Raw genomic sequence first — 18,817 nt, forward strand, 5'->3', positions numbered from 1 at the left:
CATATTTGGCATAACATTCATTTTGGTGAGAGCTATATTTCGACTTGACAGAGTTGCTTTATAAAATCTGTGGTTATAAGACCGGTTCCTTGGCAGGAACAAGCTGCAAATGTGGACCAGATTTTATGCTGCTGATTTGATCTGTCCTCCTCACCAGTCCTGACTGGATTTCTGTTTAATGAATCTTAGTGACAGATAATAGAGCAGTATGAAAACTAAAGCAACAGCAATGAGCACCAGGTAGCAGGAATACAGAGGATACTGGTTCATGTTCATCATCTCCACAACCTGAAAACAAAGCGTAACATTTTAATGTAATGGTATCCATGAATATAAACCATAGTTGTTCAGTAAAGTCAGATTACTCACCTTAATCCCATCAAATTCTACAGTGAGGTTTCCAATAGAGATTGGGAGTCTGGTCCCACGGAACTGAAGCTGCAGCATTCCCTCAAAACCCCAACGCATGAAGGATATGTAAGAAAACCAAGACGCCACTGTTGGTAATGAAAATCAGTATTAATTCAAGGAATACTAACAGATTTGTAGCTATAGTGTCAACTCAGTGATGTTTTTACCCAGCCACATGTTTTCCAGACTAATGACAAAGCCAGCAGTCAAGTAGAAGACAGTGAAGAGAGCGTTGCCCATGAAAGACGAGGTCTGCAATGTTGGCAGGGCTGCCGCCACAAATAGGGCCATGCAGCGACTGCAATACACCATCAGCCACACCAACAGGAAGCTGAGAAGGAAGCGGTCGGGAGCGCTGTTGAGCCCAGTCAACCAGTAGATGGGCACACCGTATACCAGTGTAAAGGCACAGTGCTCTGGCAGCTCACCAAGGACCTGAAAGAGACACTGACGCTTGAAATATCTCATTTAACGTCAAGAGCTGACAAAGTCCACCGGTCAAACAGGAGCTAATATTCAACTGGTGACCTTTCCCTTTCATGTCACTCACGTCTGTTTGAAATCTAGCTCAGATGTAACTGAGTTTCTATTTCTAACTGTCTTAATAGAAACATATATTAATAAATATAATGATTCAAGTCTAATAAAGTTGCCATGAAATCAAAATGAATTCTTCTTCTTATTTTTTTACAGAATGTTGCAGTGTTTATTATAAATGATTTATCCGTGCACCCTCCCCCTCCATACGACATCTGTTCTCTTCATGATGTGTGTCTCAGGGGAGGCTGGAACTAAATATCCTCCACAACTGACTGCAAACTGGCACTCAGATCTGCCTCCATTTAGTTAACAACACCCAGCTTCCCGAAGGAAGAAATCAAGTCCCGCCTTTCATTTTTTTTTCTCATTCCAGAATCAGTTTCACTCAGATATACGTTACAAAATGGAAGAAAAGACTATCACAAGTTCCGTTTCATGCCGACTTTAAATTCAAAAGACTGTTACATGACATGCAAATCTGTCAAAAAAATGTATATGATCAATAAGTCATGACAACATGTTTTTACATTAACTCATCCAAATAAGATTAGCAATTGTCGACTTTTTTCCTAACAAGTTATACAAGACCCAACTCATTTTTTAAAGTCAGTTTAATATAATTTAAGTTGAAATTACTTATACAGCCAAGTTGATTGACTTTAAAAATTTAAGGCTGCAACTTCTGCAATTGGCGCAATTGCATTAATAAACCAAAAGTTAATATAGAGCAATTTATATTTTTGACTCAAAATTGCCCATTAGCTGTTTACATTTACATTTACATTTAGTCATTTAGCAGACGCTTTTATCCAAAGCGACTTACAGATTAGGACTTCAGTCATCAAGTTCATGTTTAAGTTTTTATCTAATATTTCTATTTTATAATAGCTTTAACTACTGAAAACAATTTGTAATTGTTTTAGTTAACAATAACAACACTGATGTTTAGTCCCTCAATGAATCAGTGTGTTTGAACAAATGGGTTAAGTGAATAATTCAAGTGACTCACTCAGAAAGACAGTCACTTGTCGCCACCTACTGGCATAATGATGTAACTCGTGGAAAGAGTCACTGAAAAATCCCTGCTATACTAATTGACAAACTGACAGTCTGTCTGGAATGCATAAACACAGAAAAGTGGAATGATATAAATAGTGAATGCCGCATGCATGGCTAATCAAATTCGAGGACCAGAACTAACTGTTATATATTACTAATCACACAGCGCATTGTTCAACCATCTATTGTAAAACATTTTGCAAAACCCAATCCAAAAAACTGATCATCACTTTTGACTCTGTAACTGCACGTTCATGAAAAGCTCTAGAAAATCCTATATGTGTCCAGCATTTACAACAATATGAAATTTGTATATTAAATATATAAAAAAGGTGATTTTATTGTGATGTCTAAAGGTCTATACATCGACACCACTGTCATTTCTGAAGCTCTAACATAATGCAGTTAATTTACCTTGGCAAAAAAGTATGAGGTGACTGAGTACATGCCATCTTCCAGTTCATGATAAAGCATGGCTCTTTCTGAATGACCTGTAAAAAACAAAATATTACATCACTGGACTTCAGGAGACAACAACAACAACAACAACAACAACAAAAATTGAACTGAATTTACCCACACTTTGCGATGACGTCCAGCACAACAGCAAATGGTGTCAGAGCTCCTATCATGTAGAGCAAAGCCACAGTATCTTGGATAGAAAGACCCACATCCCCAGCTCCGAAGTAAAGGAAACCGACGAGGAGTGACATCAGCAAGGCTTCCAAACCATGAACCACCAGCGTCACCAGGTCCCGGTAGTTGTTAAATACCTGCCGCCTATAAAAAAGACAGGGAAACAGCTTTAAGGAGAAGCTTTGAGCTAAACATTTTTACAATAAAAAGCGTTTTCCAGTTTATTTACCTGATTAGGATTGTGAACTGTTGCACTTTTCCCGGTAGGCGATCCTTCTGTTTGGAAACTGTGATCACTGATTCCTTATTCAAAACATGAGGAACACTGCTGGTGTAGAAATTGTATTATCAGCTTCTGTGCTTTTCATTTTCATTAATGTACAGTATGTGAGGTTATTATAAATGCTTGTCATGAAAGCTTCAGTATGAAAGAACAAATAACAATATGAATATCAAAATTTACCTTTGAGGGGTGTCCAATGCTGAAGGACCACAGTCTTCTGATTTCCACATGAAATCCTCTGTGTTCTTTACCTTCTCTACAAACTGGGCTGCTAACGTCCTGGCTTTCTCCAAACATTGTGCTTCTTTTTCAGGACTGCGCCTGTCAATGCTTATTAAGTCCACTGTAAGAGAAGTTCACAGTTCAGATACAACCAAACCACATGATCAACTAAAGACATCGGTTCTTCTTTCCACTCACCGTAGTAGTCAGAGGGGTTGCAGTACCTTGGACACGGGTACCCAAGAGCAGTGAAGTAAGGTACCATGTCTTTGGCCTGACCGCAGTACACAGCTGAACCAGAAGACAGGAGCACCACCAGGTCAAAGAGCTGAAAGATATCTGAACGAGGCTGATGGACTGACAGCAACACCAGACGGTTCCCTCGAGCCAGACGGTACAATGTAATGACCAAATTATGGGCCGTGAAGCTGTCCAGACCTGAAGTAGGTTCATCTAGGATGAGAATACCTGAAAAAACATAAAATATATTTAAGTCATGATTCTGACTAGTGTTTTTTTAGTATCATTGAGATTCTATTATGTTTTTATTTACTTTTAATTAATTTACTTTCTTTTAATTTTCCAATTTCATTTGAATTTTAGTCAAAGTTTTAGTAGGCTAATTATATTTTGTCATTTTTTTTGTTTTATTTTCTATATAGGCTAGTTTTTATTTTAGTAGCACATCAAAAACTAAATGAAAATGAGTAGCCTAATGCTGTCTTGGCAACTAACTTAGCTGCAATAAAATAAGTTTAGGATGTTCATTTTTTACTTTAATTCAGTGTAGCCTATTGTATTTCAAGTAAGTTACGTTTTATTTTAAAACGTTAACGTGTTTTATTTTACAATCTGCATGGTGTTTGCAACCAATAAGCTACTTTCGGAAATTAGTTTAGTTTAGCTTTTATATATTATGTTTAGTCTTTTATACTTTATGGTCTTCGGATTTAGAAGACTTTAGAAATAATTAATATCCTTTTCGTTCAAAAAATCTGGCGAGTCAGAATAGTTCCCAACCGATTCGTTCAAAACACTCCATTTGCTTTGAGACGCGACGGTTGCTGGGCTGTTTGGCGAAGCAAAGATAGACAACAACTTAAATGTAAGTTACTTGATGTTAACTTCTTGTTTATTTAACTGTTGCATAAAAGTAATATCACGCTCATAATCGCACGTAAATCTTCTCCTCTTTTCTAGACCCAAATCACAGATATATTCACAGCAGCGCAACCTTTTGATTTTTAACGGGAAACTGAAAGCGTGGCTGTGAGGGAAAGACATCTCTTCAGTGGGTTGGGTTGTACTATTATTTATTTTATGTGTTTTTAGATTGTTCTGCTGGCGAAACACTTTAAATTATACCTTTCCAAGAAATTTCAGTTGACAAAAACTGCAGGCAACATGAGCAGTTGGAAATTTCAAGTGATCTCACAGCTTCGATTTCTTTCCTGTCATGGCGCTGCTCTGAACAAGGTCTATTCGGAACAACATCACTATTGCTCGTGATATTGCTTGATTTCGAAGACAAAACATTGTTTTATCTATGATAATATGCATGAATCATCAACAATAATATTTAGAACATGCTTTATTCAAGTAAATAGAATTCTTGAAGCTCAAACCGTTGAGCATGGCACTATCAAGTAAGCAACGCCAAGGTCATGGGTTTGATTAATGAACTGATAAAATGTGTATAGGCTGCCTTGAATGCAAAGTCACCTAGGGTAAAAGCTTCTGCTAAATGCATTAATGTAAATAGGGCCACATTTGATTTCCTGTTGACTTTAAGCGTGTTTTCATTTCATCTATGTTGGTTTGTCAAAGACTCACCTGGATTCCAGAGTAGCTGTACAGCGATGCTGACCCTCCTCCTCTCGCCACCTGACACTCCCCGCACATACTCGTTCCCCACTCGTGTGTTGGCGCACTGCCTCAGACGCAGCTCTGCGATGACTTCATCCACCTGTAAAGGTCGAACACACCCCACACCCCCAACAGGTGAGATGGGATGCTGACAGTTAATCACGCATAACCTTTAAAGGGTTAGTTCACCCAAAAATGAAAATTCTGTCATTAATGACTCACCCTCATGTCGTTCCAAGCCCGTAAGACCTCCGTTCATCTTCGGAACACAGTTTAAGATATTTTAGATTTAGTCCGAGAGCTTTCTGTTCCTCCATTGAAAGTCAATGGACGGCATACTGTCCATGTCCAGAAAGGCAATACAGACATCATCAAAGTAGTCCATGTGACATCAGTGGCTCAATCTTAAGTTTATCAAGCTTAAGTCACACGTAGGCTCACTATTGGCCGACGCTGGTCATGTGTGATGCGTGTGACGTACAACACAGACGCGCTACGCAAAAACACTACGTGAACTCACTCGAGGCCCAGAGAGAAGGAAATGAATAGTGGAATAAAGTCGTTATTTTTGTTTACTTTTTGCGCACAAAAAGTATTCTCGTCGCTTGATAAACTTAAGATTGAGCCACTGATGTCACATGGACTACTTTGATGATGTCTGTATTGCCTTTCTGGACATGGACAGTATGCCGTCCATTGACTTTCAATGGAGGAACAGAAAGCTCTCGGACTAAATCTAAAATATCTTAAACTGTGTTCCGAAGATGAACGGAGGTCTTACGGGCTTGGAACGACATGAGGGCGAGTCATTAATGACATAATTTTCATTTTTGGGTGAACTAACCCTTTAACTGGGTGATTATGTACGCATTTACTGTATGTTCTCAGTTGCTCACCCGCTGATCTCTCTGTTTCTGTGTGAAGTGCGCAGGCAGCCGCAGTTTCGCCACAAAGGCCAGCGTCTCTCGTACTGTGAGATGCGGTAATAAGCGGTCATCCTGCCGTACGTGAGCAATGCTTTTCTTCACCAGGGAACGTGTGGAAGGTTTCCCGTTGATCAGAATCTCTCCTGAATTCATGGAGCCACCCTCATCTCGACATGTTATGATATCCAGTAAGGAGGTCTTCCCACAGCCTGCAACAAACACTTTGTTTCTTTCTGGCTTTTTATGATGGTTTTATTCACTTAAAGTGCACTGTTGAAGAATTCTGCACATATAAAGTTTGACGTACCCGAGCTGCCAATGACAGCAAGCATCTGGCCACTGTGCACACGTAGGTTTAGATCATTTATAACTGTCTGCTTGTTGCTGTGCATTTCCCAGGGCATCTTAAACTCTGACAGCCTCTCATACCAGGGTATCTGTGCTGCTGTGTCCACCTGTATGCAAATATAAATTGAATTATTTGGGCCTTTAAAATGTTTGAATGTTATTGTATTAGATTTGGGGTCTTCCAATTTTTTAGGCAGAGGACCTCTTAGTGGACAGAAAGATGGAGCAGGGAGCCCATTATGTAAAAAACTAGCCTACATATATGAATTATAACTGAGGAATAAAGCCTATAATTAATAAACTTAGGCTAATACATTGTAATGTGGTATGAACAATGACACATTGGCATCTTATCATTGACTTTGTTAAAATATTGTATGGTTGATGTTAGAACTTAATATTGCATTTTTAGTTAACAGTTTTTTAACTTTTTAACTGATTAATTTTCAACAATCAGTTTCTGATTCTTCGGCCATCTGAATTTTTAGTGGATAAAGAGTAACCATTACAAAAACTATGAACATTAACACTAATATTTGAAAACCAGAAAATTATAAAACATTTTCTTTGTCATTTTAAACAATTTATTATCAGTGTGTTGTACAATGCATTGAAAAGTGTTTTTGGCCAGTTAATTTGATATTTATACATCTACAATTTAAAGGTTTAGGGTCACTAAGATAAATAAATACTTTTATTAAGGACGCATTAAACTGTTCAAAAGTTACACTAACATAATTTATAAAGTTACAAATGATTTCAAATAAATGCTGTTCTTTTAAAATTTCTATTCATCAAAGAATCCTGAAAAATGTATCTGGTTTCTTTTCCACAAAAATATTAATTAGCACACCTGTTTTCAACATTATTAATAAGAAGGGATTTTTCTTGAGCAGCAAATCATCATATTAGAATGATTTCTTAAGGATCATGTGACACTGCAGACTGGAATAATGATGCTGAAAATTCAGCTCTGCCATCACAGGAATAAATTACATTTTATTTTACTGTGTAATAATATTTCACAATATTACTGTTGTTTCTGTATTTTTGAACAAATAAATGTAGTCTTGGTGAGCATAAGAGATTTCTGAAAAAATTTAACAATGGATGAAGTCAAGTCAAGTCAACCTTCTTTCAATATCTAAGAAAACAGGAAGAAAAGTGTAATTTGAGGAGTAATTTGTTGTAAATGTAAATAAGACTGAAAAGATTTCTAACCTCATAGTTCAGATTGCGAACTTCTATTTCATTGCGACCTCCGCTGTAAGTAAAATACAGACTGCTGTCCTCCTCTGGAGATGAGAAAAGAATGTCTCGACCCTGTGTGTGTTGAAACACGCAGTTGATGCACAGTGCAGATGCCTGTCACTTATATATTTGATTATCATTCATTTACATTTAAAGACAATCTATTACCCTTCTTGGTTCTTCGTGTCAGTACTTTTGGTTTAAAGTTTATCGGGTTTAATTAAGATTCCGCATTTTTTTTTATCAGATCTATCAAATGCCAGCAGATAAGAGAACTGGACTAAACTTTAGTTTAGTTGTCTGCATGGTTCAGGGTCCATTTATGTAATAGAGCCATTTGTACAGAATCACACTCAATGAACTTGACTAAATAAACCAATAGCATGGAAATAATCCTATACTTTTGTTATGAATGTGAATACAGCACTTATAAAATGTTAACATCTTCCTCTGGATATAGGTTAACTTTTATGTAGCGACTGCTTGTATATTCATAGTTCATTATGAACTCACCCTGCTCTGTGTCTTGTCTCTAGAGCTGAAGCTGTCTCCTGAATGGAAAGCACTCTGGTCTGACATGGTGAAAAGGGGTCTTTGCCCCTCTGGTCTGGTGTCCTGCTTAGAGAAGTACCTGCTCCTCTTCTTGTCCTGGAGAAAACTGAGAGTTGGCAGAGAGAAGCGGCTCTATATAGCAAATGGAGCAAAGTTCCACTGATAAGAGTCAATGTTTATGGTTCCAGCTTAATCAGTGAAATACAAGCTGGAGAGTTCAGAGAGCTGAAGACGTGGACCTGACTGTCACATTGTTATTCAGGCTAGTTTGACCATTGATGAGTGAAAATGAGTCAATCTTATTCCATGCAGGACATTTTACAGAAGAATGGGTTGAATGGACCGGCCCGTCCAAACCCAGACTACACAGATCCGTCATGCTGCCTGAGCGTCAAAAATGTGTCCTATACTGTGAGGTAGGATTATCTCATTGATATGAAATGAACCAGTGAAATCGATGATTGTCTTAAACTCACAGTCTATGCAAGTTAGCATTGAATCTTCAACCATAATTTAGGACCGGGTTAATGGTAAAACTGCTTATTTTAGCTTTATTTCTGAATTTGCTCCGGTCCAGCTGTTAACCCACCACTGCACCTGACACATGCACTGTATAATGACCATCATCAATTTTAATGAATGATAAGTTCTCAAGATCATGTCAAATGTCTATGTTTTAGAACTTTTATAGTTTAGCTTTTTAATACTCAGATAACTTTACACAAACAATATTTTTTAACCCCTCCTTTAGAACTCGAAACCTTAAAAGGATATCAATATTATTTAATATTAGTTATTATTACTAAAATGCTTAAAAATGTTTTTAACATGATAGATAATAAACAATACATATTTTTTGATAATTTTGTTAATTCAGTTACGGAAATTCATAAAAAATAGTGCATAACAGGAACATATTTTCTGATGTAAAAATGTATCTTTTAAATTAATTTGAAAGAAGATGTTAAATATAGAAGCTTGTTTAAGACGTCTTATAGTAGGCCTAATAGATAAAAAAGTGCTAAATACACAGATATGAGATTGTATATTTATTACTCTCAACACAATGTTAAAATTAAGCTTTTTAAAATTAAAATGTTTTTTGATGTGTCTAAAATTATGCAGATGCCTAAATAAAAAAAATTCTACATTTCTTATATGTGGTGAATTATTCTGTTGATTAACCACTTACAGCACATGTGATTATTGACAGATTACTGCTACATTACTAGCATGTATATAATTTTTTTGTGTAAAAATCCAGTGAGTCATAAGCCAGATATATTAAAGTTATGAGCATATTTTAATTTTTAAGCATGCAGATACCATTAAATGTTCAGTGAATGACTTTGTCATCTGACTTTGTATGGCAACAATAAGTAACACTTTATTTTACAGTGTATTTGTTACATATGTTACATGTACTTACCATAGTAATAACAGTAAAATATGCATAAATACATGCAACTAACCCTAACCCTATAGTAAGTACATGTAGTTGCTTAATATTACTCACTTAAATATATAATTACTCTGTAACAATGACACCTTAAAATAAAGTGTAACCCAACTATTAGGCTTTTAGGCTTTCATTAAAGTATACATATACACTCTAAAAATGCTTGCTCAGTCAGTTTAACCCAGAATGTGTTTGGTCTTGTGTTTACCCAGTGCTGTGTTTGTTCACCACCCAAACTTTGTTGTTTAGTTTTTGTTAACCCATGATTTTAAGAGTGTACCGTCTTCACATGTGTGTTTTTCTTCACTCATTTCCATCCTGCAATTTCAAACAAAATACTGACAAACTTAAAATTCTTGTTCATTTCATAAACATTTTTATTTGCTGTGTGTTACAGTGAACGTGTAGGACCCTGGTGGGACCTTTCATCTTTTAGAAAAAAATGGACAAGGCAAATACTGAATGAAGTGTCATTTCATGTAGACAGTGGGCAGATAATGGGAATTCTGGGAAACTCGGGTAAGTGACTGAAAACCTGGGAGACGAAATGACTGTGATGCTTAGAACACATTTTCATTACAGAGCCCACAATATGCTATTGTGAAATAAATACTCAGCTACAGCGTGTGTTAATTTGTGTTATTTAACATGATAATGTAATGGTGAATTTGACATTTTAAGGAATGTAGATTTTCTGTTTATTTATTTATAGGGCTTAAGTGCCACTATAACCAAATAACCAGTGACACATTTAAAAAATATTAATAAAATCATATTCTCATAGATCTTTCCAGTATCATTCACTCTATATGCATTAAGACACTAAAATGAACAAACAGTAAGCAACAGAATGAACAAGGCAACTTATTATGCAATTGTACATTACGTAAGGCTGCAAAGATCATTTCATGTTTCATGTCATATCATATCTTAAAGTAATAAACTTGTTGACCTTTTTCTCAAGGATCTGGAAAGACCACTCTGTTAGATGCTATAGCAGGACGAATTGGGAATTCTGGTAACCTTTTGGGAGACATTTTTGTAAATGGAAGAAAGCTAAAAACAGAGCAGTTTCAAGACTGTTTCTCTTATGTTCTTCAGGTGAGATTTGTTTAGTTAAATTATGAATATAGTATTCAACATAAAACAATTTGACCAAAAGTGTGTGTGTGTGTGTGTGTGTGTGTGCGTGTCAATGTAAATGTCACGGGCTACATGTGACTGAACTTTAGTCAACTGTAGAAGATATATATAGATAAAAAAGCGATTGCCTATAGTATCTAGAGGTCATGTCTGCCACAACCAAACTTAAACACATGCAGTAAAGTTTGCAGTAAAGGTCATCTAGAGTGAACTCTGAATTTAGTCGTTACACATGAGTTCATTGTAATATTCTTCAGAACTATTCATGCATATCTTCCGGAAAATTAAATAACCATGGCAAGACTGCCATTATTACAGGTAATTTTTACTGCTTAAATTTATGATGCAAGGAAGCTATAATCTAATCCAGTAATTAAATGTCTCAGGGGCTAAATGTACAGATACTGGCTGAAATTGAAGTTATGAAGAAAGTACTTTTCAGCATTTCAAACTTTTTTGCCAAATACTTGTTCATTTCAGGAATCACAACTTTGTAATAAGGTTCATTAGTTAATGTATTAACTAACATGAACTAACCATGAGCAATACATTTGTGACTGCTTTTGTTAGCTTTATTTTTTTTTTAACTAACATTAACAAATTTTGTTCATTGTTTGTTCATGTTAGTTCACAGTGCATTAACTAATGTTAATAAAGTATTAGTAAATGTTGAAATTAACATTAACAAAGATTAACAAATGCTGCTGCAGTTCATTATCAGGAACGTATCATGCATAACTAATGAACCTTATTGTAAAGTGTTACCAAAAAAAAAAAGTGTTCATGCTGCCTTAAAATATAAAGTTTAGTCAACCTGTAATTTGAAGTTGTCTTAATTGATCAAGAAGTTCAAATCAGGGATGTTACTCGTGATAGCTGATTGCAGCAATGATTTTTGCATTGAACTTCACTGTACAACAATTACAGATATATGTAGACATGACGCACAAACTCAACAACCTTATGACTTCTTCTATCCTCAAAGGAATAAGCCTAATTCTTAATAAATACAAGCCCTAAACTCCAAATATAGATAAGAACTTAAAACAGTGACATTTAAGAGCACTTGCCCACTCAGGAGCAAAGTTAAAAAATTATGAAATGTTGTATGTGTTGATAATGTCAGTGTTTAATACATTACCAGAATAACCTTTCAAAAATGCATATTATTGCTGATACACACCACTGTACATGCACACCTCACATACCAGAGGTCAGCTCTGATTGGATGAACATGGGAGCTGTTTAAAGGGACAATTTACCCAAAAATGTAAATTGAATAATTTATTCACTCTCATGTCATTTGGTAATTTCTTTCTTAGAAGTTTCAGAAATTGGGATTTTTAACAGACTGATCAAGCTGCTCTTTTTTCACACGATTTTGTCCATGAATGAAAAGTAATAAGGGTTCTCAACCTTTTTGACTCCAATATATTAAAATAATAAATAAAATACTTAAATAAAACGAAATTCTGTAATTCCAATAACTGAATGTTCTAAAGGGTTTACACTTTGTATTACTAGTAAATGTTCGTGACTTTTCTAGTTTGTGATTACAGGTTTTTTTTTTATGGTTTTACTCACAAATATCAAATTATACCTGATAAAATATAGAGTTGTGCAGGGATGATGTGACAACCTGGAAGACTAATTCACCTCTGGTTCCGTCAAGATTTTCTTATGATTTTTTTAACAGGGTTTTTCAATTTACAATAAATTACACACACTCATATCAAAAACGCAAATTTTAAAGCAGTTATGTTTATTTTTGAAAACGTATATATATAAGTAACTAGATAAGACTGTTTGGGGTGTGAGTGTGTGGAGTTTACATTGTAAAACAGAATGTCAAAGTATCGTCAAGTTATTACCACAGGCTTTATTTTACTCATATATTGAAGACAAACATTATAAAACCCCATAAGAAATCCTCGAGGAAACCAGTGGCGAATTTGTCTTCCGGGTTTTGACATCATCCCTGTACCACTCTATTAAGGAGCTTGACAAAATGTTTATAAATTTGTTTATATATATAAATATTATATACATTATAACACATTTAATTAATTAAGATTTTATTCATTTTCAGACCTTTACCTTGTCTAGAATTCACACTTTTAAAATTTAAGAGCTAACCCTTTATATTCACCATGGTATTTACAGTATTCTTTATGTGGGGGAATATAGCTTTATTTTGAATGCTTATATAGAATGTTTTCTCTCTCTCTCTCTCTCTCTCTCTCTCTCTCTCTCTCTCTCTCTCTCTCTCTCTCTCTCTCTCTCTCTCTCTCTCTCTCTCTCTCTCTCTCTCTCAGAGTGACAATCTCTTGAGCTACCTGACTGTGGAGGAGACTCTGACATACACTGCTCAACTTGCTTTGAGAAAGCACTCTGCTGAGGCCATACACAAGAAAGTGAGCTCATTCACTTCACAGATATCAAAACACACACAACTCATTTGCCACATCACCACAATTAGGCAAAAAGACTCATTTTTTTGAACAATTGTTTAAAAACTCACAATTGATAATTCAATTTAAATGAATAAACCTCAAATACATATATTTTCATAGAGCAGAAAGCATAAAAAATAAATTTTTAACAACCTTATCCCACTCTGACTTGCCATAGGTAACCGCGGTCATGGCAGAGTTGAGTTTGGGACATGTGGCTCACAGTGTGATTGGAGGCCGCATTTTTCCAGGCATTTCTGGTGGCGAGAGAAGGAGGGTCTCCATTGCCAGCCAGCTGCTTAAGGACCCAAGTGAGTGCTTTGAGCTGCCCCCTGACTTGCCTAAATAAATATTAACCCATACTAGCGTAATGTTTGTTTAGGTATGATGTACAAACACTGTATAGCATGTGTTGATTTCCTCAGATGATGCAACCCTCACATGTGCTGCAGTAGCTAAATATGATTAACGACTAAATGTTATTTAAATGCAGAGCGACCAGCACAGTGACCCAAAGCCCCTCAAAGGATTATTGAGGAATGGACAAATGAGTGAAAAGGACTAAAGTAGATATTAAAAGTGGGTTATCACATTTTTAATATTAAGCTGAGGTCGATGAGTGTCCCTCTGGATCCTTTATCTGGCTCTTTGGACCTCAGGGGTCTCCTGGGACCGTGGACTACGGATTAGTTAAGGCCACTCCAACCTGAACACAAACCAGCAATTATAAGTGGCTTTCGTCTGCTGCCTTCTCCAATCAAGCAGTAAATTAATTCATCAGCCAATTAATTTGGCTCTAACTTTAGACAATGGCAAATCTATTAATTGCTTTAATTACTTGAATTAATGAGACACTCAAAGTTGTCTCTCAAAAGACAGAGAGTGGACTTTGTGGAAAGTTTCTCATTAGTTTTATTTCTTTTCCTGTTTTCCATTTTGCGTTATGTCATGGCAGAGGTGATTCTCCTGGATGAGCCAACCACAGGACTGGACAGCATGACGGCTAATCAGATCGTGATGCTGCTGGCTGAGCTGGCCAGTAGAGATCGAATAGTCATAGTCACCATCCACCAGCCCCGTTCAGAGCTATTCAGAGTGAGTAGACTTTTTACTGTTTGAACTCTGGAAGGATGTGTGATGCAGTGGCTAATGCTCAGGGCTGATAACCAGATGTAAGAAGCAGGCCGTAGCCCATCAGAAACGTGACCTTGATCCAATGTGCCTTTGAGTTATGTGGCTTTTAGACCATGGTGCTTCTATATGCTAGTTTTCTTCTAAAGGTTGACAAAAAGGTTGATGACTCTGAGCATGCACTCATAATACACTCAATAATAATACATTCTATTTGTATAGCACCTTTTTAAACATAAAATGTGTTGTTTCACATGTATTAATATTAGATATTAACATTTAATGTAAATAAATTTAAAAAAAGTAAAAAATAAAAAATAAAAGCGAAAAATACAATTAAGATATAAGAAAAAAATTACATTTTACATTTTTTTAACTTTGAGTTGATCCAATTTCAGTTGGTGAAAGGTTTCAAACTTGTGAGGCATTTTGACTAAAAGCAACTACAACTGATTTTGTAATACAATTACATCATGCCAAATGTTGTTAACTACTACCAAAATTTGCTTTGGATAAATCGCTACTTACAACATTTCAATTTAACCTGTTTCATGACAGAAAGTGTTGAAGTTCAGTGTTATAACATTACCATTTATTGACATGTCCCTGTATGGTTCATATGACAATATATCTGTATTAAGTTAGAATGTTTCATATTCAGCGCATTGATTTACATCAAAGTGACATAATCTAGAAGATTATGCTCAATAAAATGACTGAAAGATGTATAAATGTCTACAGATCTTTAACCGAATAGCAATCATGAGCCGAGGGGAACTGGTGTTCTGTGGGCAGCCTGAAGAGATGGTGGATTTCTTCAGCAGCTGTGGATATGAGTGTCCTGAGTACTGCAACCCCTTTGATATTTATGGTAGGGCTTTAGAAGATGACCCAAGATCTGTTTTTTTCTTTAGACTTCAGCTTTAATTTGAGTGAATTATACAGTTTTTAAGATGTATTGGTATTAAAAAAACATTTATCTTTACTGCTAAAAATATGGGGATCCAGTAAAGTGTTACGCTTTTATCAAATCATCCTTTGTAATGAACAGTTGATCTGACTTCTGTGGACACACGCTCCAGCGAGAGGGAAGCCGCCACCTACAGCCGCATGCACGACATCACATCAGCCTACCAGAACTCAGAGATCTTTAAAAGCATGCTGGGAAGGATAGAGCAAAGCTGCCAAGGACCAGACAAACCCATGATCCCCTTCAAAAGCAAGGAGTCTCCCAACTGCCTGTCCAAACTGAATGTCCTCCTGAGGTAAAACAGAAGCCACGACACAGAGAAACGATATCGTTGAAATCACTTTCATAATGATTTTTTCCAGCAGATGAACGATAAAAACATTGACAGCCAATCAGAATCCATTCTGCTTTAAAGAGCTTCATGCATTCAAATCAATTCATGCATTTCTCTCTTTTACACACACGCAGGCGGACCGTTCGCAATGTGTCTCGTGATAGGATGGGCGTTCTCATGCGCCTCTCTCAGAATCTCATCTACGGCCTCTTTATTGCTTTTTTTCTCATGAAGCTGGGTAAGGATGTAACAAAAGGTGCCGTGCAGGACAGAATCGGTCTAATCTACCAAGCTATGGGTGCATCACCATATACCGGCATGCTGAATGCTGTGGCTCTATGTAAGTATCTCATCCACAGTCAAAGTGCCTCAAAATAGACACATTATCTTGAGAGTTTGTTAGACATTTAACATTTAAGAGATTGTTAGAGTTTGTGACAGTGAGAAAAATTATTTGTGGCATTGCATTTCAACAAGGCGGCAAGAACTATCATTATTAAAGATTATGCACATATGTTTCTGATGTATCAAACAAATGAGTGCATACACAATTCTTATACTGTATATTCCCAAATCACAGATTATATGGCAGAATTGATGCAGCAGTTAGACTAATTAAGCCAGTGCTTTTGGGAAACATAATCCCTGTCCTTCATATATCAGTTTATGAGCGATAAGAGTCTCATTTCACTGTAGGTCACCAGATAAGAGAGAGAAACACACAGGAGGTGTATTGCCTCACAAATTGCTCCTGCATGTCAAAGAATATTGCTTGACCTATAACATAGAGCTCTTGAGATAGCATATAATTGGTAACACAAGACGTGTCTGCCACTGTATTTTCACTTTTTAAGTGTGGATAACAGTCTAATGTTTTTCTTGATTAAAAACAGTTCCTGCTTTAAGGGCCATTGCTGACCAGGAGAGTAAAGATGGCTTGTACCAGAAATGGCAGATGTTTCTGGCTTACATCATCCATATCCTGCCCTTCAGCATTATCAGTGTGTTCATCTTTACATCTTTCCTGTATTGGTAGGTATGGGTGTGTTTTTGTGTAAAGCTACTTGAGTTCATCAGAGCTCGGGTCAGGGTTACTAGGGTTCAAATCCAGGGGAATGTCCTCAGGATCAAATCAAATTGACTGGTTTATGGATCGTGACTGTTTCTCTGTGTGTGGTTTGGTGTTTTAGGATTGTTGGGATGAACCCGGATCCCCTGCGCTTCCTGTGTTTTTCAGCAGTGGTCATGGTGCCACACATCGTTGGTGAACTCTTAACGCTGGTCTTGTTGGGCGTCGTTCAAGACCCCAATATGGTCAACAGTGGGGTCGCTCTACTCAATATAGCTGGAATCATGGTGGGCTCTGGATTTCTAAGGTGAAGAAATTATTTTGATACTCACTTTCCAACATGTTTGCTTTTTTAGTGCTAAAGGAATACACTATTGTTCGTGATTGTTCAGCATTTTGATTTAAATCTACTCTAACCAGTTAGAAAACAGATAATGCAAATGTGCAAAGTTTGTTCTGAAAAATGTCTTGTTTATAATTCCTTCAGGGGTTTTAAACAAATGCCTGAAGTATTCCAGTGGCTCAGTTATCTAACTTTCCAGAAGTACGGCTGTGAGCTCCTTATCGTCACTGAGTTCTATGGCCTGAACTTCACTTGCAGTAAGAAAAATCATAGTCTTCTTCAAACTTATGCATTCTCAAAATGGACCCTTTGAAATGGCTTGACAAACACATTTTTTTTTATTTCCAGTGATAATGAATTTCCCAACAGGAAGTTGATGTGGGACAGAGGCTTGTTCCTTTAATAGTTGCTTGTAAATTTAAAAAATCTTACACTACCATTCAAAAGTTTGAGGTCAGTAAGATTTGTAAATTTAAAAAAAAAAGTTTTCATTTTTAAAAAAAAAAATTTAAAGACAGTAAAAACATTAATATTGTGAAAAATTATTACACTTTAAAATAACTGTTTTCTATTTAAATATATTTTAAATATAAAATACAGGAAAAACTTTTATTGACTAATATTGCTAAATTAGTATTTAACTGTTTAGTTATATATTTGAATATATTTTAAAATGTTATTTATTCCTATGATGCAAAGCTGAATTTTCAGCATCATTACTCCAGTCTTCAGTGTCACATGATCCTTCAGAAATCATTCTAATATGTTGATTTGCTGCTCAAGAAACATTTCTTATTATTATCAAGGTTTAAAACAGTTGTGCTGCTTAATATTTTTGTTGAAACCCTGATGCATTTTTTCAGGGTTCTTTGATGAAAAGAAAGTTTAAAAGAACAGCATGAATCAGAAATGGTCTTTTCTTCCCTATATTGTGATATATACTGTATCTGAGTGAAAAGACTTCTGGAAACATGAAAAAAGTTTTTGATGAAAGATTATGAGGGCACATGAAGTTTAAATAATTTTGAATAAACACTGCAATATTCCACACACACACAAAAAAAATGTCCATAGTGATTTCATAGTGACTTAAATGCATCTTTGCAGAATAAAAGTTTCTTTAAAAAAAAAAAGAAAATACTGATCTCAAATCTTTGAACGGTAGTGTATATCTGCTAATATTTGTCTGAATCAAATGGATAGACATGGATTAACTTTTTGGTTCACGGGATATAAGGAATAAGGTGTTCATATTGACATCCTCTGACTAACCGTTTGTCTCTCAGCCCCTTTAGCTGGTTTGCCAGGAGCTTGTCTGGTAGACAGTGGTAATATGATCATAGATGAGGGTTATCCTGGAGCTCTCTCACGTTACACGCTAGACTTCCTCCTGCTCTATGCCTTCCTGCCTGCGCTTGTGATACTGGGCATCATCAGCTTCAAGATACGAGACCACCTCATCAAACGCTAAGCTTCTGTATGTGTGTACGTGTTATTGTGCCTGTGAGCAAATGTGTATAAAATGTTATGTTCTTTATTTTGTACATAGGATATCTCTAGATCATATATGTTGATTATATATATATTAAAAAAAACTAACTAATGTGAAAGCTGAATCCATCTCCCTTTTCCACAGTTATAGATCCATTTTCTCCACAATGTTAACCATTATTGTTTGTGGTATATATTGTGATTGTTAATGTGACTGTACTGTAAATGCTCTGTTATACATAATACATGTTTAATAAAAAAAATAAAAAATGTTTATCCTGATCTTTTAAAATGTATTTAGAAAGAAGTGTCATTTAATGGGCAACACTT

General features: G+C 35.9%; 2 protein-coding genes across 2 annotated transcripts; one reads left to right on the forward strand and one right to left on the reverse strand.

Annotated features, from left to right (window-relative positions):
- Positions 1-150: 150 nt before the first annotated feature.
- Positions 151-8,121, reverse strand: abcg8 (ATP-binding cassette, sub-family G (WHITE), member 8; the record flags this gene model as incomplete). The annotated part of the gene is made up of 13 exons (XM_081351618.1): positions 151-288; positions 370-497; positions 579-846; positions 2,425-2,501; positions 2,591-2,790; positions 2,876-2,974; positions 3,110-3,272; positions 3,350-3,619; positions 4,985-5,117; positions 5,914-6,152; positions 6,251-6,398; positions 7,513-7,614; positions 8,056-8,121. The coding sequence occupies 13 exons, from the start codon at positions 8,119-8,121 to the stop codon at positions 151-153; spliced, it is 2,031 nt and encodes a 676-aa protein (XP_081207744.1).
- Positions 8,122-8,212: 91 nt separating this feature from the next.
- On the forward strand, positions 8,213-18,774 carry abcg5 (ATP-binding cassette, sub-family G (WHITE), member 5). Its single transcript, XM_081350556.1, has 13 exons — positions 8,213-8,510; positions 9,951-10,072; positions 10,518-10,654; positions 13,012-13,110; positions 13,328-13,460; positions 14,105-14,244; positions 15,022-15,151; positions 15,332-15,545; positions 15,719-15,924; positions 16,478-16,616; positions 16,775-16,960; positions 17,141-17,253; positions 18,283-18,774. Exons 1-13 carry the CDS (start codon positions 8,383-8,385, stop codon positions 18,465-18,467), a joined length of 1,932 nt encoding a protein of 643 aa, XP_081206682.1. The 5' UTR covers positions 8,213-8,382; the 3' UTR covers positions 18,468-18,774.
- Positions 18,775-18,817: the final 43 nt, after the last annotated feature.

This window comes from Scardinius erythrophthalmus (assembly GCF_964197995.2).
Source record: "Scardinius erythrophthalmus genome assembly, chromosome: 21".
Lineage (NCBI taxonomy): Eukaryota > Metazoa > Chordata > Actinopteri > Cypriniformes > Leuciscidae > Scardinius > Scardinius erythrophthalmus.